The sequence below is a fragment of the Protomyctophum parallelum genome (assembly GCF_964188405.1).
Source record: "Protomyctophum parallelum genome assembly, chromosome: 18".
In the NCBI taxonomy this organism is placed as follows: Eukaryota; Metazoa; Chordata; class Actinopteri; order Myctophiformes; family Myctophidae; genus Protomyctophum; species Protomyctophum parallelum.
Genome location: NC_139716.1, coordinates 15,092,778 through 15,118,739, shown reverse-complemented (window position 1 = coordinate 15,118,739; position 25,962 = coordinate 15,092,778). Strand labels below are relative to the sequence as shown.

General features: G+C 41.1%; 2 protein-coding genes across 2 annotated transcripts; both read left to right on the top strand.

Annotated features, from left to right (window-relative positions):
- The first annotated feature begins 1,164 nt into the window (after window positions 1–1,164).
- Window positions 1,165–14,710, top strand: LOC310875252 (E3 ubiquitin-protein ligase TRIM39-like). The gene is made up of 7 exons (XM_083788433.1): window positions 1,165–1,529; window positions 7,819–8,034; window positions 9,477–9,572; window positions 12,343–12,576; window positions 13,185–13,335; window positions 13,578–13,637; window positions 13,723–14,710. Exons 1-7 carry the CDS (start codon window positions 1,308–1,310, stop codon window positions 14,337–14,339), a joined length of 1,596 nt encoding a protein of 531 aa, XP_083644559.1. The 5' UTR covers window positions 1,165–1,307; the 3' UTR covers window positions 14,340–14,710.
- A 5,278-nt stretch (window positions 14,711–19,988) lies between these two features.
- On the top strand, window positions 19,989–25,733 carry LOC310875979 (tripartite motif-containing protein 16-like; the record flags this gene model as incomplete). The annotated part of the gene is made up of 6 exons (XM_083789428.1): window positions 19,989–20,000; window positions 20,930–21,025; window positions 23,775–24,008; window positions 24,615–24,765; window positions 24,987–25,046; window positions 25,132–25,733. Exons 2-6 carry the CDS (start codon window positions 21,011–21,013, stop codon window positions 25,731–25,733), a joined length of 1,062 nt encoding a protein of 353 aa, XP_083645554.1. The 5' UTR covers window positions 19,989–20,000; window positions 20,930–21,010.
- Window positions 25,734–25,962: the final 229 nt, after the last annotated feature.

Below are 25,962 nucleotides of genomic sequence, written 5' to 3'. Positions count from 1 at the left end.
TTGATTGTTCACATAACACAACTGTTTATCCTTTTTTATTGTGTACTGTAGAGTAGAGTTTATTTATTTTGGTCATTATAACAAATCAATACAGTGCCTGCTTTTTTTTTGCAAAAGAAACAGACCAAAAAGGTGTAGGCTGACGCCTAAACTTATAGTGCCTACCCTAAAAAACAAGAAAACAAAACAAAAACAGACAAACATAACATAAAACAAAAACAAAGACAGAGAGGACAATACAGTTAACAGGAACAAGACAAAAAAGAACAAAAACAACAAAACAAAACGAGAAAACAAAACATCATATCAATCTATATATATCTATTATAGAACATTGATATGTTTTGTTTTCTCGTTTTGTATGTATCTGTATGACTCCATATTATTATTATTACCATTTTATCTTGTTGAATGACTATTACTCATAGTGCTACAGTGTCTGAGGAGGTCTTGTGGACACAAGATGTAACAATAATAATAATAATAAACCTTGAATTATTGCTGCCATCATCATTAGTTATTACTTATTAGGTGTATATTTGTACATCTCTAAATGTTATGATGAATTGAAAATAGTGGACCCTGTTGTAAACAAGTGTAATGCTTCATGGTGTCGTCCACAGTTAACAGTATTTGTATTGAGTTGTGCTTGAAATGTGCCTGTTTGCCCTGTTATTCTGCATGCTGTTAATTAATACTTCAATCAATCAAAAGTCACCATTCATGCACACAGCTGGCATGCTGTGGCTGCGTGGCACCACACCGCCCTCTAGTGGTGGCACAGAGGAGTTGTGGTTATACAGCTTTAATGTAAGAGGAGGAGGAAGAAGTCATTTTCTGCTGATATGAAAAGGAAATGAACTTTCTGGATATATTATTATAGATAAGATAGTTGAAAGAATAACAACGCTCTCATTACAAAAAAATAAGCAACCCAGCCTTCTTTTGGGTTTGTTTTCATAGACCTGACCGCTTACTCAATACTAGTATAACATAACATGTAACTATGTAAGGAATAAGGTGCATGGAGTCGAACTATACACTCCGGTACAGTAACAGTAGGTGGCGGTATATACCTGAAAGAAATTGGTTGCAACCCGCCAGTGAACCCAAAGAAGAAGACCTACAACAACACACTGGTTAGGAGTTCAGAGGAAACGAAACCTAAATGTGTTGACTTTGTTTCTGTTTCAGCCTCGCCCAGAGTCAGACCTCCTGTTTTTATGAGAGAACTTCTAGTTCTGGGAACTCACGTTAGTCTCAGTCATCAGTCATTCTCCACAGAGAGGTGACCATCAGTCAGTAAAATGTCTCTAGTCGTGGACCAGGACCAGTTGTTCAGTTGTTCTCTGTGCGTGGAGGTGCTGAAGGAGCCAGTGACTCTGCCCTGCGGACACAACTACTGCTTTGGCTGCATCGAAGGAGCCTGGGACCAGGAGGCCGAGGAGAAGAGACTGTCCAGCTGTCCCCAGTGTGGAGAGAGCTTCTGTCCACGGCCTGCTCTGAGGAGGAACCACATGCTGGCTGAGGTGATCATTCTGATGAACTAGAATGACTAGAGAGAGATATATGAAGTAGACTTGGATTAACCTCGCCCAGAGTCTTGGAGTTTAGTTAAAATAGTCTTTGTACTTTCGCACATGAGGTCCGTATATCTACATAAACGTTCATATTTCAAATGTAAAGTGCTTAATCTATGGCCACGGATGTCTTAATTATGTACGGTCGATCAGAAGTACCGGTATATTATTTATTGTTCAATAACAAGGCGTTTAATCCGATCGGTGGCCATTTTCTCTGTATACTTTCAACTGCGCGACCCTATCGCTTGGGAGGTGTATTGCACTTCTGATATGATGTTACTCTTTGAGGAAAAATAGCCACCGATGGGATTAAAATGCTTTTTATTGAACAATACAGACTATACGGGTACTTCTGATCAGCCGTACATGATTGTAACATCCGTGGCCATTGGGTAATCTTTTTATATTTTAAATATGAGCGTTTTGTAGATGTACGTAGCCCAAGTGCGAAAGTACAAAGGCTATTATGAACTCCAAATACTTTAAATTGAAAATAGAGGGTATGCGCATGCTTAAAGTGAATGGCACATCGAGTGGTAGCCCTCCAAGCAGAACCCAAATGCTACTGAAGTTTCTGACATTTGTTCGACCCAGTGCATTGGGTCCTGTTCCACGTCGTCCATGCCACCTGATTAAAACATTTACTGGCTCATGTTTACATGTTAAAACGCCTCCCCGCGCTCTTTGACGATATTCTTCAGTATGAGGCTTTCTGAATATGTAAAGTATAAGTACACATACATACCTTTGCGAATATCTCCTGTGGCGCGGAAGCCGTTAAGTATTTTTAATATATGTTTGCCCGATTTGGAAGCTTGGATTCTTCTTTTCCTTCCTTGTTTATTGACACCTCATTGTACCGCCTATCTGGCTAGCTAGTGGCGCTATAGCTATGACACAGCAGATCAGAGGCAGGGACGTAGCCTCACAAGCCAACTGCACACCGGGAGGCGGTACAATAAACGGTAAACAAACAAGAAGAAATAAAGCGACCAAATCGGTCAAACAAAGATTAAAAATACTTAACGGCTTCCGCGCCACAGGAGATATTCGCAGCTGGATGTATAGCTACTTAAAGTTACCGAATTCAGAATAACTCAAGGAAAATAATGGCGTCACATGCCGCGGGTCCTATTTTAGAGAGAATCTCCATATCCGCATATAGGAATTTCCATACGAAAGTACAGTAGCGAGCAGGGACCCAACGTAAAACTCAACAAAATATCAGAAAAGTTTTACGTAGGGTCCCGAAAGGGGCTAATCGAGTGGCAAAGTGAGACTTTAGTATATTATATGAAAGCTATTATAAGTCTTGTATTAATGCTAGAGCTGAATAATAACATGACTTTACTGATCACTTGGAATGTTATCATGAATGGTGGAGTAAGTAAATGTTTCTATTTTTATTTATTTTTATTTTTCCTTTTTTTAAATGTATCTTTAAGTTGTCAGTCTATTGTAAACAATGAATCTAGCGTCTGTTTAATTACATGCTAGCTAACTCCAAAGATGACGAAAAATCACAGGATGGTTGTCAAAACTAGGTCAAGTGCTACAGGCTGATCTGAAATCAGTACTAGTCTGAACCAGTGTCATGTTCAGGAAGTGAACTTGTACCAAGCTGCCTGACGCATTCAATAATCACTCATATTTGTGGCTTTTGGCTCTGAAGACGTATTAGGCTATGTACTGTTAGTTTACACGTTGGAAAGAATGTATAGCATCATTTATACTGCAGAAATAACTGATATATATATTTTTAAAGAACTCTGAATACTTATGCAAGATGTTGTAAAACAACGTGAGCAGAGGTCAAAGGTCAGAGCAGACACAGTGTTCAGATAACATTATGATCCTGTGACGTGTCTGTCTTATCATTTCTTAATCAGTGTCTACACTACATTAACGGTGGTAGTTACAACGACACACACACACACACACACACAGTGGCGGCAGTGGCTCAGGGGTAGAGTGGCCGGTAGAGCAGCTGGGTGAGAACCGTGAGGTTCCCAGTCCCATCCCTGTGGGATCCCCCAGAGTTACTGTCGAGGTCCTTGAGCAAGACTCTGAACCCCCTAATTGCTCCTGATGTGCAGGTTGCAATGGTTTCCTCTGCCATCGGTGTGTGAATGGGTGAATGCAATGCACAATCTATGTAAAGCGCCTTGGATAAAGGCACTCTATAAAGGTATGGAGTTCATTTAGTGCCATAAATATTTGCACTCGTGTTTCTTAACTTGTATTTATTTTGCGCACCACAAAACATTAACTCACACGTGTTTCATGATTTGTAGATTTTCTTTGCGCCACAAAAAATAAAGTCACGCGTTTTTCATAACTAATGTTTTTTGTGCACCACAAAAATATAATTCACATTATTTTACGAATTGTAAAAATGCAAATGGTGTTTTACAAATCTAAAATTTCTACAAATCTCGTGTGTGGATCACAAATTAATTTGCAAAGTTGCAAAGTTACAAGCTGTGGGTGGTACAAACTACAAAGTGTCAGCTGTGTGACTTCCTCTTGGCTGTGACTTCTCATACCTGTGAATCTTCAAAACACGAATCTCTACTTGCGAATCTCTAGAACCTCATTGGCTAGTGTCAACCAATCAGGGGGTGGGGGGGGGGCGGAGCACAGGGAATTCTCTCAACTACAGCTCACATCTTTGGAGAGTAATAATGGGAGAATAAAATATACTCATGGCTTTAATGATTAGACTATACATATCAGTAGTCAATCGCATAAAGATATACCTTTTAATGAGTGATAGTTGTTTGAGAGTGATAAGCTCTTATAGGACAAACTATAAAAAGTTAATGAAAAGCCACATATAGACTAGTTTAATTCATATGGGTTATCGCTCCCTCATTTTTGTTTTTTACTTACTACCGATTTATCTTGCACGGCCACATTTTAAGTATTTTTTTGTATTTTGTTTGTTTTTAACTGGCTGTTATAGAGCACGGACACGATGAAACAGCATCTATTTGGAATTTATATGGCAGTATGCATCAAAATCATTTCATTTGTTAGGTTATTAGGTATTTGTGTGTACACAATGCACCAGGATACAATTAAATTTAGACCATTGGTTCTCAAAGTGTGGTCTGCGAACCCCCAGGGGTTCTTGAGGGGGTTGCAGAAAGTCCAGAGATAAATTATCAATATAGAAACCAAATGGAAACTTATGTGGTTGACTTGAGTCAAGTGTACTGGAACCAAATGGTCCCTATACACTATACGGGTTCATTTGAGTGTACAAATGGACCCTTGGTTTCATGTGTACTATGAGTTATGGTTGTCTGTGCTCTAATGCAAGGGTTCTCAGCTGTTTTCAGAACATCTTGCCATTCTTTTGAAATGTCTGCATATTTTTTGAAAATGTTACCACATTAATTTGAGGTATCCTTGACATGAAAGTTTGAGAACCACTGAATTAAGATTACATGTTAGACAGATGACAGGTTAATTTGTTTACGTTTCATCCTACATTTTATTACAGTAGGCTATATGAAATGCTACATGAATAACGAGGCGTATGCCCCGAAGGCTTGAAGAGGAGCTTGACAGACTTGTGACAGATCAAATCTGATAAGCCCCAAGCTGGTTACAGACAAGTTAGAGGATCTTTGATCGCTAAGGGATGTCAGGTACAGTGAGAGAGGGTTAGAGCATCTATGTACCTTGTACTGTAGATACGGAAGGCATCTACAGTTGCCAACAGTTAGTTGATGGATGGATGCATTCATTAAATCAACAGTTCATACTTAAATGAGATATACAGTAAGGCTGTTGGGTGTTCATGGTTTTATGTTACACTGAAAGCACTGAAAACACAGCTCTAATTATTAGTCATAGTAATATGTAAAAGAAAATACTTAATTCAACCAACATTAGTGAACATTGTGCAGCATAGATGGCACTACTCATGACTGAGGATGGGTAAAATGCTGAGTGCAAATTCCATAAAATATTTAGCTAAAATAAAAATATTACAGAGGCCTGTTACAATATACTGTAGTACAAAGTTATATTTGCACTCAATTACAATCTGTTACACAAAAGCCCCACTAAACACATTCAGCTTCAGCTGTTCAATAGCAAATAAACCCTATGCCATAGAAACCGGATGGAGTTGTATTTGGCCACTACCCCGTTAATACAGTATGTATTGTATGGGACTGAACTTTACAATACATTATATGCAGCATATTACTTAAGAGCAATCATTCACATTTTATACTTATTTGGTATCCGCTTGTCAAGGATACCTAAAATGAATGTGTGGTAACATTTTCAAAAAATATATTTCAAAAGAATGGCAAGATGTTCTGAAAACAGCTGAGAACCCTTGCATTAGAGCACAGACGACCATAACTCATAGTGTACACATGAAACCAAGGGTCCATTTGTACACTCAAATGACCAAAGACCATTTGGTTCCAGTACACTCAAGTCAACCACATAAGTTTCCATTTGGTTCCTATATTGATAATTTATCTCTGGACTTTCTGCAACCCCCTCAAGAACCCCTGGGGGTTCGCGGACCACACTTTGAGAACCAATGGTCTAAATTTAATTGTATCCTGGTGCATTGTGTACACACAAATACCTAATAACCTAACAAATGAAATGATTTTGATGCATACTGCCATATAAATTCCAAATAGATGCCGTTTCATCGTGTCCGTGCTCTATAACAGCCAGTTAAAAACAAACAAAATACAAAAAAATACTTAAAATGTGGCCGTGCAAGATAAATCGGTAGTAAGAAAAAACAAAAATGAGGGAGCGATAGCCCATATGAATTAAACTAGTCTATATGTTCCCAGGGCTTTTCATTAAATTGTTATAGTTTGTCCTATAAGAGCTTATCACTCTCAAACAACTATCACTCATTAAAAGGTATATCTTTATGCAATTGACTACTGATATGTATAGTCTAATCATTAAAGCCATGAGTATATTTTATTCTCCCATTATTACTCTCCAAAGATGTGAGCTGTAGTTGAGAGAATTCCCTGTGCTCCGCCCCCCCCCCCCACCCCCTGATTGGTCCAATACACTAGCCAATGAGGTTCTAGAGATTCGCAAGTAGAGATTCGTGTTTTGAAGATTCACAGGTATGAGAAGTCACAGCCAAGAGGAAGTCACACAGCTGACACTTTGTAGTTTGTACCACCCACAGCTTGTAACTTTGCAACTTTGCAAATTAATTTGTGATCCACACACGAGATTTGTAGAAATTTTTGATTTGTAAAACACCATGTGCATTTTTACAATTCGTAAAATAATGTGAATTATATTTTTGTGGTGCACAAAAAACATACAAGTTATGAAAAACGTGTGACTTTATTTTTTGTGGTGCAAAGAAAATCTACAAATCATGAAACATGTGTGAGTTAATGTTTTGTGGTGCACAAAATAAATACAAGTTATGAAACTAAATGAACTAAATGAACTCCATATAAATGCATAATTTACACACACACACATACACACACACACACACAACCTGTTTCAGTGCCTTGCTAAACGGCACATGAGCAGTGTTGGGGTAGGAGTGAGTGGCCATTCACTTCCACACCCAGATTTTTTCTGCCGGTCTGGAGAACAGGTGTGCTCCTCTAACATTTATAGGACATTATAGGACTTCAGTTTCAATTGGCAAGGTAAACATGTACATACAGTAGAATGCAGAGAGACAGTGTAGTGTCTCAGTAAACTATAGGATCATATAATGCAGAGAGACAGTGTAGTGTCTCAGTAAACTATAGGATCATAGAATGCAGAGAGACAGTGTAGCGTCTCAGTAAACTATAGGATCACAGAATGCAGAGAGACAGTGTAGTGTCTCAGTAAACTATAGGATCATAGAATGCAGAGAGACAGTGTAGTGTCTCAGTAAACTATAGGATCACAGAATGCAGAGAGACAGTGTAGCGTCTCAGTAAACTATAGGATCACAGAATGCAGAGAGACGGTAAACTATAGGATCATAGAATGCAGAGAGACGGTAAACTATAGGATCATAGAATGCAGAGAGACGGTAAACTATAGGATCACAGAATGCAGAGAGACGGTAAACTATAGGATCACAGAATGCAGAGAGACAGTGTAGCGTCTCAGTAAACTATAGGATCATAGAATGCAGAGAGACAGTAAACTATAGGATCATAGAATGCAGAGAGACTTCGTGACAATAAAGTGAATCTGAATCTATTCGCAGCTTGTGGAGAAACTGAGGACTCCAGATGTCCAGCGGTCTTCCGTCTCTGCCGCTCCGCTCTACGCCAGGCCTGCGGACGTAGCCTGTGACCTTCACCACAAGCCCATGGAGGTGTTCTGTCGCACGGACCAGCAGTTCATCTGCTACCTGTGTGCCATGGATGAACACAAGGGCCACGACACTGTGTCAGCGGCCGCGGAGAGGAGCCACAGACAGGTACTGTAGAGAGGAGCCACAGACAGGTAACGTAGAGAGGAGAGCCACATACAGGTAACGTAGAGAGGAGAGCCACAGACAGGTACCGTAGAGAGGAGCAGGGAAAGGAACTGGTTGGAATAACGTGTTCCTTCCACGCTCTACGTCCAACCTGGGAAACTCCCCCCTGTCAGGTGTAAAGGAGCAACTTGGACACTCAGGCATGAAGGAAGCATGAGTTCAAGTCCGTTGCTCTCCCCTTGTCCCCCATATATGGGGACTAGGTTGGTGGAGGGTGTGTAGAGCCCAGGATCACATTAGATGATTGACACAGGGGTGAAAAATGGGTTACAAAATCGTGGGATAAAAAATATATATTAAAAAAAGAGAGGAGCCACAGACAGGTACCGTAGAGAGGAGCGACAGACAGGTACCTTAGAGAGGAGCCACAGACGGGTACCGTAGAGAGGAGCGACAGACCGGTACCATAGAGAGGAGCGACAGACAGGTACCATAGAGAGAAGCCACAGACAGGTACCGTAGAGAGGAGCCACAGACAGGTACCGCAAGGAAATGCAGGATTTCAGGCATTCAGTTCTGACGGGCACCCATTTTGGTGTCAGCATCATGTTATGCTTTAGCTATTTAAAAATAGCAGATCTACAAGCTCATATCGCGCCACCGAGTGGCGCGATACGAGCTTGTAGGTCTGCTATTTTTGAAAAAAATCGAAGAACGACTGACAGTTTTAGAATCTGATCTCAGGTCAGAATGGGTTCATCAGACCAGTGTGTGTCCGGCGGAAACCTCGTATGAATCTGATCTCAGGTCAGAATGGGTTAAGGTTGACTCGGTTCCACAGATAAGAGCGTGAAAATCTACAAGCTCACAACGCCTCTCAACGCGAGGAGGTGTGAGTTTGTAAATCTGCTATTTTCACAATGTTTGAGCAAACCTCTCATTTTTAATACATGAGAAGGCAGACCTCCTGGTGCTGCACCATTCTTGCTCATCTGTGAATCTCGATTTTCCTCCACAAGAATTGAGATCACGATTGTCATTTCTTCCATGAAAATATTTATTCAAAAAGCATAAACAAAAACATAAGAGTAACTAAAATGAATTGGACAGCCATCTAGTGCTGCACCATTCTTCACAAAATTAGATTGAATCTAGATCTCCATCTTATTTTTGATTAATTGAGCACAGCAGCACTATCACACATCAAAGAGAGAGTAGCACAGCTGCCCCGCTATCGGTGTATAAATGAAGGTATTGTATCAACTGTGTCTTCACGTTGTGTGTGAATCCAATCTTTCTCTATCGGTGTATAAATGAAGGTATTGTGTCAACTGTGTCTTCACGTTGTGTGTGAATCCAATCTTTCTCTATCGGTGTATAAATTAACGTATTGTGTCAACTGTGTCTTCTCGTTGTGTGTGAATCCAATCTTTCTCTTGCAGAAACAGTTGGGGACGAGTCAGAAAAACCTCCAGCAGAAGATCCAGGAGAGAAAGAAGGAAGTGAAAGAGCTGAGAGAGGTCATGGAGAACCTGAAGGTCAGAGTTCACATCAGGCTAGCTAATAGTTCCTGATGTTCTGTTACTTACTGTGACTACTCAGTAGTTCCTGATGTTCTGTTACTTAGTTTAGTTTAGTTAATTTAGGATCCCCATTAGCTGTTACACCTGGCAACAGCTATTCTTCCTGAAATAAATAAATTGAAATAAAAACAACATTACAAATGTATGGCGTCTATATCGTATGACGCCGAGAGGCTAAATCGGGGAAACATTTTAGTTGTCAGACTCGCTGCTTAGTCGTTGTCTGCATGAGAATCACTGCTCCAGGCCAGGGTACTGCTTTTGTTGTAGTTTATTAAAGTTAAAACATTACCACAGTGAATCACAGCATAGCAAATAGCGATTACGGTCAACAAAGTTGGACCTTCCCCGTTCACCCCCTCTCTCTCTCCATTCATGAAAATTCCGCCCTGCCAACAGCTGACTTTCTATGAGTGACGCAGGCCAGTAGCACACAACACCACGTGACCCATATAGCTGTCACCAACAACAGATATCACAAAAGAAATACATTAAAGCATAACAACCACGGTTAGTGCATTCACTCTAGATTACATTAACTGGTATATTGACATAAACAGAATTACAATTTACCATATAATAAAAAGTCCTTCAGTCTTTTCTTAAAATGCCTTTTACCCTTAATTTCTGTGATGCATACTGGTAGAGAGTTCCAGAAAGTCATTGCCCTGTACATGACTGTATTCTTCATTGCATTAGTTCTTGGCTTAGGCACTGTAAATCGACCCATTGCAACATGTCTGGTATTATGTAGAATATGTCTATCACTGGTATAATTAATATTTTTATATAAGCATTTTGGTTTTTTATTTGAACAAATGTTCCTAAAAAAATCCAGCCAGACTGGCAGCTAATCTCTGCTCCACCAACAGCCATGACAGCTTCTGATGATTTAACAGTGTACTAGATCTAGTATTGCAGTTCAGGGCAAGGCGAGCTGCCTTATTCTGGGCTATTTGTAATTTACGCAGGTCCTTTTTAGCTGCATTGGACCACACAACTGGACAATAGTCAAGGTGGGATATCACTAGTGCCTGGATGACCTGGACAGCAGATGTTGGAGTTAAAAACTCAGCACATCTCCTAATCATGGACAAACCCCCTCCCATTTTCTTAGTTATGTTTTGAATATGAGTAGACCATGTTAGATGACTGTCTAATGTAACCCCAAGTAGTTTTGTTTCATCTACCTGCTCAACCGCTAGATTGCTCAGATTCAGATTCAATTTGGGTTTTGACTTGAGCATAATGCTGTGATCCAAATACAATGGATTTAGTCTTTGAGATGTTCAGGACCATCCTATTGTTCACCACCCACTCTGGTATGTTCTGTAGTTCTTAAGAGCTACAGACAGATCTTCCACATTAGTGGCAGACATATACAAAGAAGTGTCGTCAGAATACATGGCTATATTGGCTAAAGGCTCATACATAGTCTGGACTTTCGGTGGTGGGGTGACCACCGAACTACAACATGACGTCACGAGCCGCGGTGAAGAGCAAACCACCGCCACCGCTCCAGCCCTTCTCACTGTTTTTACTCACCACCGCTCAACGTTATTTCAGCTCCAGTGGTCAGCTCACCACCGGAGCGGTGGTCACCTTACCACCGAAAATCCAGACTATGAATAGGCCTTTAGTGATAAAAGCCCCATCCACCTCAATGAAGGAGGAAGCCCTATTAGAGCCCCTACCCAGAGCATTGTTAAAAGTTTTCCACAGCATTTTACTGTCCGATTTGATTTCATTTATCCTTGTTTGATAATAACATTTCTTTTTCTTCCTATTCATTTTTGTAACATTATTTCTGCCAGTCAGCCAGACTGCCAGATTCACTTGCCTTTTTCTTAGCAGTATTTCTTAAAGCCATGCAGTCTTTAATTTCATTATCAATCCAAGGTGCTCTTACAGATTTAACAGTATGTTTTCTAACTGGAGCATGCTTGTCAGCTATTGACAGAAATAACTGCATAAACAAATTCAAAGCTATCTCTGGATTTTCCACTTCACCTACAGTATGCCATGGTATGTTTTCAAGTTCTTCTAGAAATGAGCCCTCCCTGAAGTTTTTAAAGGATCTTTTGTAAATTACTTTTGGAACCGCTTTTGGGATTTCTGCCTTTCTCGTAAAAGCTACTATGTTGTGGTCAGTGCATCCAAATTCAACAGAAATCACCTTTGAGCTTAGATCAGCTGCATTTGTAAAGATAATGATCAATACAGGTGGAGGAGATGCCATTTATTGTTATTTGTGTTCTTGTTGGCTTGTTTACTAACTGTGTTAAATTACATGTATCTGCAATAGCATGGAGGGTTTTCTTAAGTGAGCATGTTGGAGAGAACCAGTTAATATTCATATCTGCAAGTACATACAATTCCCTATTACTGTCTGATGCTCTGTCCACCATTTCACATACACTGCTTAGGTACTGAGAATTGTAATGCGGTGGTCTGTAACAGCAACATAGGTTTAATATTAGGCAAGTGGACTTGTAGCCATAGAGCTTCAATGTCTGTGACTACTCGGTAGTTCCTGATGTTCTGCAGTCCATAGAATATTATGTACGTACAGCTACAAATATTACCCTTGAAATTAAAAGGTTTTAGAACCACTGGTATTGTTACTGTATAACAGTCATGAAGTCCACATACAGTTGCACCAATTGACACGAACACCCATGCGTGCGTGCGTGTCTGTCTGTCTGTCTGTCTGTCTGTTAATCAGAGCTCGGCAGAAGCAGCCGTGGAGGACTGTGAGCAGATGTTCTCAGAGATGAAGGCGAGCGTGGACAGAAGACACAGCCAGGTCAAAGACCTGATCAGACAGCAGGAGAAGACAGCCGTGTCCCAGGTGGAGGACGTCCTGAGACGGCTGGAGGAAGACATCGCACAGCTGGAGAGGACACGCGCTGAGATGGACCAGCTGTCCCACACCGATGACATCACGCATTTCATTCAGGTTCTGTCCCACACCGATGACATCACGCATTTCATTCAGGTTCTGTCCCACACTGATGACATCATGGTTTAGGTTAAACCATTTAAACCACTTTAAACCTAAATATGTTGGTTATTTGAAAATAGCAGAAGCTCACAACGTGTCACCAATTGACACGTTTGACCATGTACTGTACATATTGTATTGTGCTTTTAAATTTAAGAGCCATAAACGTCAAGACGTCTAATTGCCAATTTTGTACCGGATGCCACGGACGACAAGACGTGATCCCTTGGGAATTCCATATTTTGAAAATTCCTCTAATCTGGTGTACAGGTGATTATGCACATTACATGCATAATAGAATTACAATTTTTCTTTCTTTCTTTATAATGGGAGAATTGGCACTCAAAGCCTAAACTGGTGACCACCAGGTGGCGCTGAAAGAGTAATTATATTTTTAATAACACAAACCTCGTATGAGCTATGAGGGTCACTTGACATTTCTTTCTGATGGGGGTCTGTGGCCAAATACATATTAATATAATGGCCCTTGGTATGAAAAGGATTACGAAGCAATATTACAATAATAATTATTATTAATACTATTATGAATGTGTTCTCTCCAGAGCGTCCAGAGTGCGTCCAGCTCCAGTGGACCTCCAGTCTTACCCAGTGATGTCGTGTCCACTCTGAGCTCCTTCACTCAGCTGAGAGAAGATGTGTCTGCTCTGAGAGACAACCTGGATCTGGTCCTCAACACACCCTGGACACACACAGGTTACACACACACACACACACACACACAGGTTACACACACACACACACACACACACACACACGTCAGATGAATGGTCAACCAGCCATCTTAGGAAACAGTTTGTTAAAGTCAGAAGACAGTTGATGTTTAGGCTGTCACGATACTCGATACACCGACAATCCACACGTTCAGAACCAATGCTTTAGTTGAGGTCATTCTTCAGAGTGATGTGTTCTTCATCTGACTAATTTCTTGTCTCCAGAGTCTCCAGCTGATGTTTCACATCCAGCAGAGCCTCAGACCAGAGAGGAACTCTTACAATGTGAGTCCATGTTCAGGCTGAGTGTTTTCTGACAAACAGCTAGATGACACTGACGTTCATCATGCTTCGTCGTGTGTTCTCACAGATTCCTGTCCGCTCTCACTGGATGCAAACACAATGCATGACAACCTCGTCCTGTCAGAGGAGAACAGGAAGGTGACCACCAGAAGACTTACCGCTCGACCGGTGTGCTATCACCCAGATCACCCAAAGAGATTTACATGTTACCCTCAGGTGGTTTGTAGGGAGAGTCTGAGTGAACGTGGTTACTGGGAAGTAGAATGGAAAGATAATTCACGGATTTATATAGCAGTCTGTTATGATGACATCGACAAACATGAGCGTTTTCAGTCGAGCTTTGGATTCAATTCAAAGTCCTGGTGTTTAAGATGCATAGATGACGACTGCTGGTTCACACACAACGGCATCGATACTAAATTGTCAGTACACGGGAACACCCTCGCCAGGGTGGGGGTGTTCCTGGACCACAAGGCAGGGACTCTGTCCTTCTACAGTGTTGGTGACAACACAACAACCCTCCTCCACACAGTTCACACCACCTTCACACAACCCCTCTATGCAGGGATAGGGCTTCACGGCCCCTCTGTTAAAACAGGACTTTATAGTCTTAGTAAGAGCGGTGATAAATATTTTGAGGATTGGGGTGTAACTCATACAGCAGAGGTGTGTAAGATATGGTAGGCATGTTTAACGACACCTGACCCTCGTATTCAGTTGAAAACCTCACCAGTGTTCTGTAGAGAAAGGGGAGATCATATTGTATAGGAACTACTTAGTGGGTTAATTGTAGATGCTTTTTTTTACTGCATTGCACTGCGAGGCGATTTTGAGCTTGTAGATCGTCTATTTTCACGTTTACTGTCTTTATTTGACAATTTGGCCAATTTGGTAAATAAAGAGGTCTTAAAAGACATTAAATTGTAACTTTATAAATGTGCAGATCCCTATACACTTACTGTATAATTACACTGTATACATATCAAGATCCTCTCTATAAACTTATACTGTATAATTACACTGTATACACATTAATAATAATAATCTTTGTGAACCACTGCTGTACTGTAGGCTCTTCAGCTCACTGGGAGGACAGCAATCACAACTTTAGGAGAGTGTTTCTGTCTGTATATTCTTATAATAAAGGTTGGTAATGATGAGAGAGTTGTTGTTATTTTCAACTGTCTTGATAAAATCCAGAAAGTAGATTTCCTTTGTTTTCATCAGCAGAAAAATGACTTGTCCTCCTTCTATTGCTGCCCTGTTAAACTGTATAACCACAATACATTCCTCTGTGTCACCAGTAGAGGGCGGTGCGGTGCCACACAGCAACAGCATGCCAGCTGTGTGCATTAACCCTGTAAGACCCGGATATATTTCTACTTGCAAAAATGAGATTTCAACCTTACTACTACTTTGTTTAGTAGTACTAGGACTTATGTTAAAAAATATGTAAAAAAAAGGAAAAAAAAGGCTTTATAATAATTATATAATAATATAATAAATTAATAATTTACATTTGGGGCATATCTTTCACAATAATGAATAAAACATGTTCTAGACGTTCTATTAACAAAAAAACATATTACAATTATTTTACCTTTTTATTAGGGTTAAAGGTAAAAAAAAAAAAAAAATTGCATTGAGTCCAGAATTTTTTAATTTGTGTGAATTTCAGCCTCTGGGGTGTATTTATATCAATGATGACGTTTAGGTGAAAAAAAATAACAATTAAGTAATTAATTAAAATAAAAATGTTACCGAAAAGAAACGCTGGGTCTTACAGGGTTAAAGGTATCCTTTAATGTTTGTTCAGCCTCGCCCTCCTGTTTTTATGGGAGAACCTTTGTTCTGGGAACTCACGTTAGTCTCAGTCATCAGTCATTCTCCACAGAGAGGTGACCATCAGTCAGTAAAATGTCTCTAGTCGTGGACCAGGACCAGTTGTTCTCTGTGCGTGGAGGTGCTGAAGGAGCCAGTGACTCTGCCCTGCGGACACAGCTACTGCTTTGGCTGCATCGAAGGAGCCTGGGACCAGGAGGCCGAGGAGAAGAGACTGTCCAGCTGTCCTCAGTGTGGAGAGAGCTTCTGTCCACGGCCTGCTCTGAGGAGGAACCACATGCTGGCTGAGGTGATCATTCTGATGAACATCAGACTAGAGAGAGATATATGAAGTAGACTTGGATTAACCTCGCCCAGAGTCTTGGAGTTTTGTTAAAATAGTCTTTGTACTTTCGCACATGAGGTCCGTATATCTACATAAACGTTCATATTTCAATTGTAAAGTGCTTAACCCAAGGCCACAGATGTATTAATTATGTACGGTCGATCAGAAGTAGGGGAGGATGGGGGAAGATGAACCGTCGGGTAAGTTGAACCACCCCCTGTATCTTTAAAACTACACACATGAGTTGTCATGTGACCTCAAAATCAGGACACACCCACCATTTCAACCTGACTGTGAAGATGAGAGACACATGGACAAAGTGGAAAGTACATTTATACACAAAAAAGTGTTTTTTGCTGGTCAAAGTAAAAAAATAAACTTTTCTGGAATAATCATTTTTATATTAAAGCAAAAGCACCCAGGTCTAAACTTATATATCATGCATGTTGGTGATATACCAATGTATAAAACCCATGTGAATCATTTAGCTAAACATTATCCTGGAGCATTAAGCTAGCCATGTTTTGTCAAAGTGGCCATGGGGCAAGTTGAACCAATTCCTTGGGGTAAATTGAGCCAATTTTCTTAATGTGAATCACCATTCATATTTTTGTATTAAGTATTAGCTACTCAAATTATACTGAATGACCTTTAATTTGGATGTTTGCAAATGTTTGCAAATTTGCTATATTGTATTAACAATATTGCAAATATTATAAGGTTCTGAATAACAAACTTTATTTAATTGTCTTTATATTGTTTAAATAATAAATACACAGATAAATAAGACTATTTGCAAAAGGGAAAACTGTTATTAAATTATTTTCAATACGTGAATACATTATCTGTTCAAGTTTAAGCTCTTTACATTAAAATATCATGTGGTTAAATTTTGGATCAACTTACCCCTTACCTGGGGCAAATTGAGCCACTTTTTTTTTTTTTTTTTTTAAAGGTCATATTTTCATGGCCCTTTGTCATAGCTGCTTACTCATCATTTCAATTGATAGAGGACATCCTGAAATATGTGTAGATCATTAGATTTGACTGCCATCTCATTTTGCCTTGCTTCCAGGACAACTTAAGTAAAAAGTGGTTCATCTTCCCCCATCCTCCCCTACCTGTATATTATTTATTGTTCAATAACATGCCTTTTAATCCGATCGCTGGCCATTTTCTCTGTATACTTTCAACTGCGCGACCCTATCGGTTGGGAGGTGTAATGCACTCTGATATAACTCTTTGAGTAAAAATTGACACAGATGGGATTAAAATGCTTTTTATTGAACAATACGGACTATACGGGTACTTCTGATCAGCCGTACATGATTGTAACATCCGTGGCATTGGGTAATCTATTTATATTTTAAATCTGAGCGTTTTGTAGATGTACGTAGCCCAAGTGCGAAAGTACAAAGGCTATTTTGAACTTGACTCCAAAGACTTTAAATTGAAAATAGAGGGTATGCGCATGCTTAAAGTGAATGGCACATCGAGTGGCAAAGCAACAGGCAAAGTGAGACTTTAGTATATTATATGAAAGCTATTATAAGTCTTGTATTAATGCTAGAGCTGAATAATAACGTGACTTTACTGATCACTTGGAATGTTATCATGAATGGTGGAGTAAGTAAATGTTTCTTCTTTTTTCTTTAAGTTGTCAGTCTATTGTAAACAATGAATCTAGCGTCTGTTTAATTACATGCTAGCTAACCTAACTCCAAAGATGAGGAAAAATCACAGGATGGTTGTCAAAACTAGGTCAAGTGCTACAGGCTGATCTGAAATCAGTACTAGTCTGTACCAGTGTCATGTTCAGGAAGTGAACTTGTACCAAGCTGCCTGACGCATTCAATAATCACTTTAATAGTTCATATTTTTGGCTTTTGGCTCTGAAGACGTATTAGGCTATGTACTGTTTACACGTTGGATAGAATGTATAGCATCATTTACACTGCAGAAATAACTGATATATATTTTTTTAAAGAACTCTGAATACTTATGCAAGATGTTGTAAAACAACGTGAGCAGAGGTCAAAGGTCAGAGCAGACACAGTGTTCAGATAACATGATGATCCTGTGTCTGTCATGTGACGTGTCTGTCTTATCATTTCTTTATCAGTGTCTACTCTACACTACATTAACGGTGGTAGTTACAACGACACACACACACACACACACACACACACAGAGTGGCGGCAGTGGCTCAGGGGTAGAGTGGCCGGTAGAGCAGCTGGGTGACAACCGTGAGGTTCCCAGTCCCATCCCTGTCCTTGAGCAAGACTCTGAACCCCCTAATTGCTCCTGATGTGCTGGTTGCAATGGTTTCCTCTGCCATCGGTGTATGAATGGGTGAATGTAATGCACAATCTATGTAAAGCGCCTTGGATAAAGGCGCTATATAATGCATCATTTACACACACACACACACACACAACCTGTTGTGGTTTCAGTGCCTTGCTAAACGGCACATGAGCAGTGTTGGGGTAGGAGTGAGTGGCCATTCACTTCCACACCCAGATTTTTTCTGCCGTTCTGGAGAATCGCACCAAAGTGCAACAGGTGTGATCCTCTAACATTTATAGGACTTTATAGGACTTCAGTTCCAATTGGCAAGGTAAACATGTACATACAGTAGAATGCAGAGGGACAGTGTAGTGTCTCAGTAAACTATAGGATCATAGAATGCAGAGGGAGAGTGTAGTGTCTCAGTAAACTATAGGGTCATAGAATGCAGAGAGACAGTGTAGCGTCTCAGTACACTATAGGATCATAGAATGCAGAGAGACAGTAAACTATAGGATCATAGAATGCAGAGAGACAGTGTAGCGTCTCAGTAAACTATAGGATCATAGAATGCAGAGAGACAGTAAACTATAGGATCATAGAATGCAGAGACAGTGTAGTGTCTCGGTAAACTATAGGATCATAGAATGCAGAGAGACAGTAAACTATAGGATCATAGAATGCGTAGAGACAGTAAACTATAGGATCATAGAATGCAGAGAGACAGTAAACTATAGGATCACAGAATGCAGAGAGACAGTGTAGCGTCTCAGTAAACTATAGGATCATAGAATGCAGAGAGACAGTGTAGCGTCTCGGTAAACTATAGGATCATAGAATGCAGAGAGACTTTGTGACAATAAAGTGAATCTGAATCTATTCGCAGCATGTGGAGAAACTGAGGACTCCAGATGTTCAGCGGTCTTCCGTCTCTGCCGCTCCGCTCTACGCCGGGCCTGCCGACGTAGCCTGTGACCTTTGCCCCGAAAGCAGACGCCACAAAGCCGTGACATCCTGTCTGGGGTGTGAGCTGTCCTACTGCGACGCTCACCTCCAGCCTCACCACAATGTTCCTGCATTTAAGAAGCACCACAAGCTGGTCCCGGCCACGCCCACGCCCGCGGCCCGCCTGCACCACAGCGTGTGCTCCAAACACCACGACAAGCCCATGGAGGTGTTCTGTCGCACGGACCAGCAGTTCATCTGCTACCTGTGTGCCATGGATGAACACAAGGGCCACGACACGGTGTCAGCGGCCGCGGAGAGGAGCCACAGACAGGTACTGTAGAGAGGAGCCACAGACAGGTACTGTAGAGAGGAGCCACAGACAGGTACCGTAGAGAGGAGCCACAGACAGGTACCGTAGAGAGGAGCCACAGACAGGTACCGTAGAGAGGAGCCACAGACAGGTACCGTAGAGAGGAGACACAGACAGGTACCATAGAGAGGAGCAGGGAAAGGAACTGGTTGGAATAACGTGTTCCTTCCACGCTCTACGTCCAACCAGGGAAACTCCCCCCTGTCAGGTGTAAAGGAGCAACTTGGACACTCAGGCATGAAGGAAGCATGAGTTCAAGTCCGTTGCTCTCCCCTTGTCCCCCATATATGGGGACTAGGTTGGTGGAGGGTGTGTAGAGCCCAGGATCACATTAGATGATTGACACAGGGGTGAAAAATGGGTTACAAAATCGTGGGATAAAAAAAATATATTAAAAAAAGAGAGGAGCCACAGACAGGTACCGTAGAGAGGAGCGACAGACAGGTACCTTAGAGAGGAGCCACAGACGGGTACCGTAGAGAGGAGCGACAGACCGGTACCGTAGAGAGGAGCGACAGACAGGTACCATAGAGAGGAGCGACAGACAGGTACCATAGAGAGAAGCCACAGACAGGTACCGTAGAGAGGAGCCACAGACAGGTACCGCAAGGAAATGCAGGAGTTCAGGCATTCAGTTCTGACGGGCACCCATTTTGGTGTCAGCATCATGTTATGCTTTAGCTATTTAAAAATAGCAGATCTACAAGCTCATATCGCGCCACCGAGTGGCGCGATACGAGCTTGTAGGTCTGCTATTTTTGAAAAAAATCGAAGAACGACTGACAGTTTTAGAATCTGATCTCAGGTCAGAATGGGTTCATCAGACCAGTGTGTGTCCGGCGGAAACCTCGTATGAATCTGATCTCAGGTCAGAATGGGTTAAGGTTGACTCGGTTCCACAGATAAGAGCGTGAAAATCTACAAGCTCACAACGCCTCTCAACGCGAGGAGGTGTGAGTTTGTAAATCTGCTATTTTCACAATGTTTGAGCAAACCTCTCATTTTTAATACATGAGAAGGCAGACCTCCTGGTGCTGCACCATTCTTGCTCATCTGTGAATCTCGATTTTCCTCCACAAGAATTGAGATCACGATTGTCATTTCTTCCATGAAAATATTTATTCAAAAAGCATAAACAAAAACATAAGAGTAACTAAAATGAATTGGACAGCCATCTAGTGCTGCACCATTCTTCACAAAATTAGATTGAATCTAGATCTCCATCTTATTTTTGATTAATTGAGCACAGCAGCACTATCACACATCAAAGAGAGAGTAGCACAGCTGCCCCGCTATCGGTGTATAAATGAAGGTATTGTATCAACTGTGTCTTCACGTTGTGTGTGAATCCAATCTTTCTCTATCGGTGTATAAATGAAGGTATTGTGTCAACTGTGTCTTCACGTTGTGTGTGAATCCAATCTTTCTCTATCGGTGTATAAATTAACGTATTGTGTCAACTGTGTCTTCTCGTTGTGTGTGAATCCAATCTTTCTCTTGCAGAAACAGTTGGGGACGAGTCAGAAAAACCTCCAGCAGAAGATCCAGGAGAGAAAGAAGGAAGTGAAAGAGCTGAGAGAGGTCATGGAGAACCTGAAGGTCAGAGTTCACATCAGGCTAGCTAATAGTTCCTGATGTTCTGTTACTTACTGTGACTACTCAGTAGTTCCTGATGTTCTGTTACTTAGTTTAGTTTAGTTAATTTAGGATCCCCATTAGCTGTTACACCTGGCAACAGCTATTCTTCCTGAAATAAATAAATTGAAATAAAAACAACATTACAAATGTATGGCGTCTATATCGTATGACGCCGAGAGGCTAAATCGGGGAAACATTTTAGTTGTCAGACTCGCTGCTTAGTCGTTGTCTGCATGAGAATCACTGCTCCAGGCCAGGGTACTGCTTTTGTTGTAGTTTATTAAAGTTAAAACATTACCACAGTGAATCACAGCATAGCAAATAGCGATTACGGTCAACAAAGTTGGACCTTCCCCGTTCACCCCCTCTCTCTCTCCATTCATGAAAATTCCGCCCTGCCAACAGCTGACTTTCTATGAGTGACGTAGGCCAGTAGCACACAACACCACGTGACCCATATAGCTGTCACCAACAACAGATATCACAAAATAAATACATTAAAGCATAACAACCACGGTTAGTGCATTCACTCTAGATTACATTAACTGGTATATTGACATAAACAGAATTACAATTTACCATATAATAAAAAGTCCTTCAGTCTTTTCTTAAAATGCCTTTTACCCTTAATTTCTGTGATGCATACTGGTAGAGAGTTCCAGAAAGTCATTGCCCTGTACATGACTGTATTCTTCATTGCATTAGTTCTTGGCTTAGGCACTGTAAATCGACCCATTGCAACATGTCTGGTATTATGTATAATATGTCTATCACTGGTATAATTAATATTTTTATATAAGCATTTTGGTTTTTTATTTGAACAAATGTTCCTAAAAAATCCAGCCAGACTGGCAGCTAATCTCTGCTCCACCAACAGCCATGACAGCTTCTGATGATTTAACAGTGTACTAGATCTAGTATTGCAGTTCAGGGCAAGGCGAGCTGCCTTGTTCTGGGCTATTTGTAATTTACGCAGGTCCTTTTTAGCTGCATTGGACCACACAACTGGACAATAGTCAAGGTGGGATATCACTAGTGCCTGGATGACCTGGACAGATGTTGGAGTTAAAAACTCAGCACATCTCCTAATCATGGACAAACCCCCTCCCATTTTCTTAGTTATGTTTTGAATACGAGTAGACCATGTTAGATGACTGTCTAATGTACGGTAACCCCAAGTAGTTTTGTTTCATCTACCTGCTCAACTGCTAGATTGCTCAGATTCAGATTCAATTTGGGTTTTGACTTGAGCATAATGCTGTGATCCAAATACAATGGATTTAGTCTTTGAGATGTTCAGGACCATCCTATTGTTCACCACCCACTCTGGTATGTTCTGTAGTTCTTGTTAAGAGCTACAGACAGATCTTCCACATTAGTGGCAGACATATACAAAGAAGTGTCGTCAGAATACATGGCTATATTGGCTAAAGGCTCATACATAGTCTGGACTTTCGGTGGTGGGGTGACCACCGAACTACAACATGACATCACAAGCCGCGGTGAAGACCAAACCACCGCCACCGCTCCAGCCCTTCTCTCTGTTTTTACTCACCACCGCTCAACGTTATTTCAGCTCCAGTGGTCAGCTCACCACCGGAGCGGTGGTCACCTTACCACCGAAAATCCAGACTATGAATAGGCCTTTAGTGATAAAAGCCCCATCCACCTCAATGAAGGAGGAAGCCCTATTAGAGCCCCTACCCAGAGCATTGTTAAAAGTTTTCCACAGCATTTTACTGTCCGATTTGATTTCATTTATCCTTGTTTGATAATAACATTTCTTTTTCTTCCTATTCATTTTTGTAACATTATTTCTGCCAGTCAGCCAGACTGCCAGATTCACTTGCCTTTTTCTTAGCAGTATTTCTTAAAGCCATGCAGTCTTTAATTTCATTATCAATCCAAGGTGCTCTTACAGATTTAACAGTATGTTTTCTAACTGGAGCATGCTTGTCAGCTATTGACAGAAATAACTGCATAAACAAATTCAAAGCTATCTCTGGATTTTCCTCTTCACCTACAGTATGCCATGGTATGTTTTCAAGTTCTTCTAGAAATGAGCCCTCCCTGAAGTTTTTAAAGGATCTTTTGTAAATTACTTTTGGAACCGCTTTTGGGATTTCTGCCTTTCTCGTAAAAGCTACTATGTTGTGGTCAGTGCATCCAAATTCAACAGAAATCACCTTCGAGCTTAGATCAGCTGCATTTGTAAAGATAATGATCAATACAGGTGGAGGAGATGCCATTTATTGTTATTTGTGTTCTTGTTGGCTTGTTTACTAACTGTGTTAAATTACATGTATCTGCAATAGCATGGAGGGTTTTCTTAAGTGAGCATGTTGGAGAAAACCAGTTAATATTCATATCTGCAAGTTAGTATATACAATTCCCTATTACTGTCTGATGCTCTGTCCACTATTTCACATACACTGCACACTTACACTGGAATCCGGTGGTCTGTAACAGCAACATAGGTTTAATATTAGGCAAGTGGACTTGTAGCCATAGAGCTTCAATGTCTGTGACTACTCAGTAGTTCCTGATGTTCTGCAGTCCATAGAACATTATGTACAGCTACAAATATTACCCTTGAAATTAAAAGGTTTTAGAACCACTGGTATTGTAACTGTATAACAGACATGAAGTCCACATACGGTTGCACCAAGTGACACGAACATGCGTGACTGTCTGTCTGTGTGTTAATCAGAGCTCGGCGGAAGCAGCCGTGGAGGCCAGTGAGCAGATGTTCTCAGAGATGAAGGCGAGCGTGGACAGAAGACACCGCCAGGTTAAAGACCTGATCAGACAGCAGGAGAAGACAGCCGTGTCCCAGGTGGAGGACGTCCTGAGACGGCTGGAGGAAGACATCGCACAGCTGGAGAGGACACGCGCTGACCTGGACCAGCTGTCCCACACCGATGACATCACGCATTTCATTCAGGTTCTGTCCCACACCGATGACATCACGCATTTCATTCAGGTTCTGTCCCACACTGATGACATCATGGTTTAGGTTAAACCATTTAAACCACTTTAAACCTAAATATGTTGGTTATTTGAAAATAGCAGAAGCTCACAACGTGTCACCAATTGACACGTTTGACCATGTACTGTACATATTGTATTGTGCTTTTAAATTTAAGAGCCATAAACGTCAAGACGTCTAATTGCCAATTTTGTACCGGATGCCACGGACGACAAGACGTGATCCCTTGGGAATTCCATATTTAGAAAATTCCTCTAATCTGGTGTACAGGTGATTATGCACATTACATGCATAATAGAATTACAATTTTTTTCTTTCTTTATAATGGGAGAATTGGCACTCAAAGCCTAAACTGGTGACCACCAGGTGGCGCTGAAAGAGTAATTATATTTTTAATAACACAAACCTCGTATGAGCTATGAGGGTCACTTGACATTTCTTTCTGATGGGGGTCTGTGGCCAAATACATATTAATATAATGGCCCTTGGTATGAAAAGGATTACGAAGCAATATTACAATAATAATAATTATTAATACTATTATGAATGTGTTCTCTCCAGAGCGTCCAGAGTGCGTCCAGCTCCAGTGGACCTCCAGTCTTACCCAGTGATGTCGTGTCCACTCTGAGCTCCTTCACTCAGCTGAGAGAAGATGTGTCTGCTCTGAGAGACAACCTGGATCTGGTCCTCAACACACCCTGGACACACACAGGTTACACACACACACACACACACACACACACACACACACACGTCAGATGAATGGTCAACCAGCCATCTTAGTAAACAGTTTGTTAAAGTCAGAAGACAGTTGATGTTTAGGCTGTCACGATACTCGATACACCGACAATCCACACGTTCAGAACCAATGCTTTAGTTGAGGTCATTCTTCAGAGTGATGTGTTCTTCATCTGACTAATTTCTTGTCTCCAGAGTCTCCAGCTGATGTTTCACATCCAGCAGAGCCTCAGACCAGAGAGGAACTCTTACAATGTGAGTCCATGTTCAGGCTGAGTGTTTTCTGACAAACAGCTAGATGACACTGACGTTCATCATGCTTCGTCGTGTGTTCTCACAGATTCCTGTCCGCTCTCACTGGATGCAAACACAATGCATGACAACCTCGTCCTGTCAGAGGAGAACAGGAAGGTGACCACCAGAAGACTTACCGCTCGACCGGTGTGCTATCACCCAGATCACCCAAAGAGATTTACATGTTACCCTCAGGTGGTTTGTAGGGAGAGTCTGAGTGAACGTGGTTACTGGGAAGTAGAATGGAAAGATAATTCACGGATTTATATAGCAGTCTGTTATGATGACATCGACAAACATGAGCGTTTTCAGTCGAGCTTTGGATTCAATTCAAAGTCCTGGTGTTTAAGATGCTTAGATGACGACTGCTGGTTCACACACAACGGCATCGATACTAAATTGTCAGTACTCGCCAGGGTGGGGGTGTTCCTGGACCACAAGGCAGGGACTCTGTCCTTCTACAGTGTTGGTGACAACACAACAACCCTCCTCCACACAGTTCACACCACCTTCACACAACCCCTCTATGCAGGGATAGGGCTTCACGGCCCCTCTGTTAAAACAGGACTTTATAGTCCTAAGAGCAGTGATAAATATTTTGAGGATTGGGGTGTAACTCATACAGCAGAGGTGTGTAAGATATGGTAGGCATGTTTAACGACACCTGACCCTCGTATTCAGTTGAAAACCTCACCAGTGTTCTGTAGAGAAAGGGGAGATCATATTGTATAGGAACTACTTAGTGGGTTAATTGTAGATGCTTTTTTTTTACTGCATTGCACTGCGAGGCGATTTTGAGCTTGTAGATCGTCTATTTTCACGTTTACTGTCTTTATTTGACAATTTGGCCAATTTGGTAAATAAAGAGGTCTTAAAA

Coding starts and splice junctions, on each gene's coding strand:
- LOC310875252 (XM_083788433.1), top strand. CDS start 1,308: ATGTCTCTAGTCGTGGACCAGGACCAGTTGTTCAGTTGTTCTCTGTGC. Junction 8,035..9,476: donor CGGAGAGGAGCCACAGACAG/GTACTGTAGAGA, acceptor TTTCTCTTGCAG/AAACAGTTGGGGACGAGTCA. Junction 13,638..13,722: donor CAGAGAGGAACTCTTACAAT/GTGAGTCCATGT, acceptor GTGTTCTCACAG/ATTCCTGTCCGCTCTCACTG.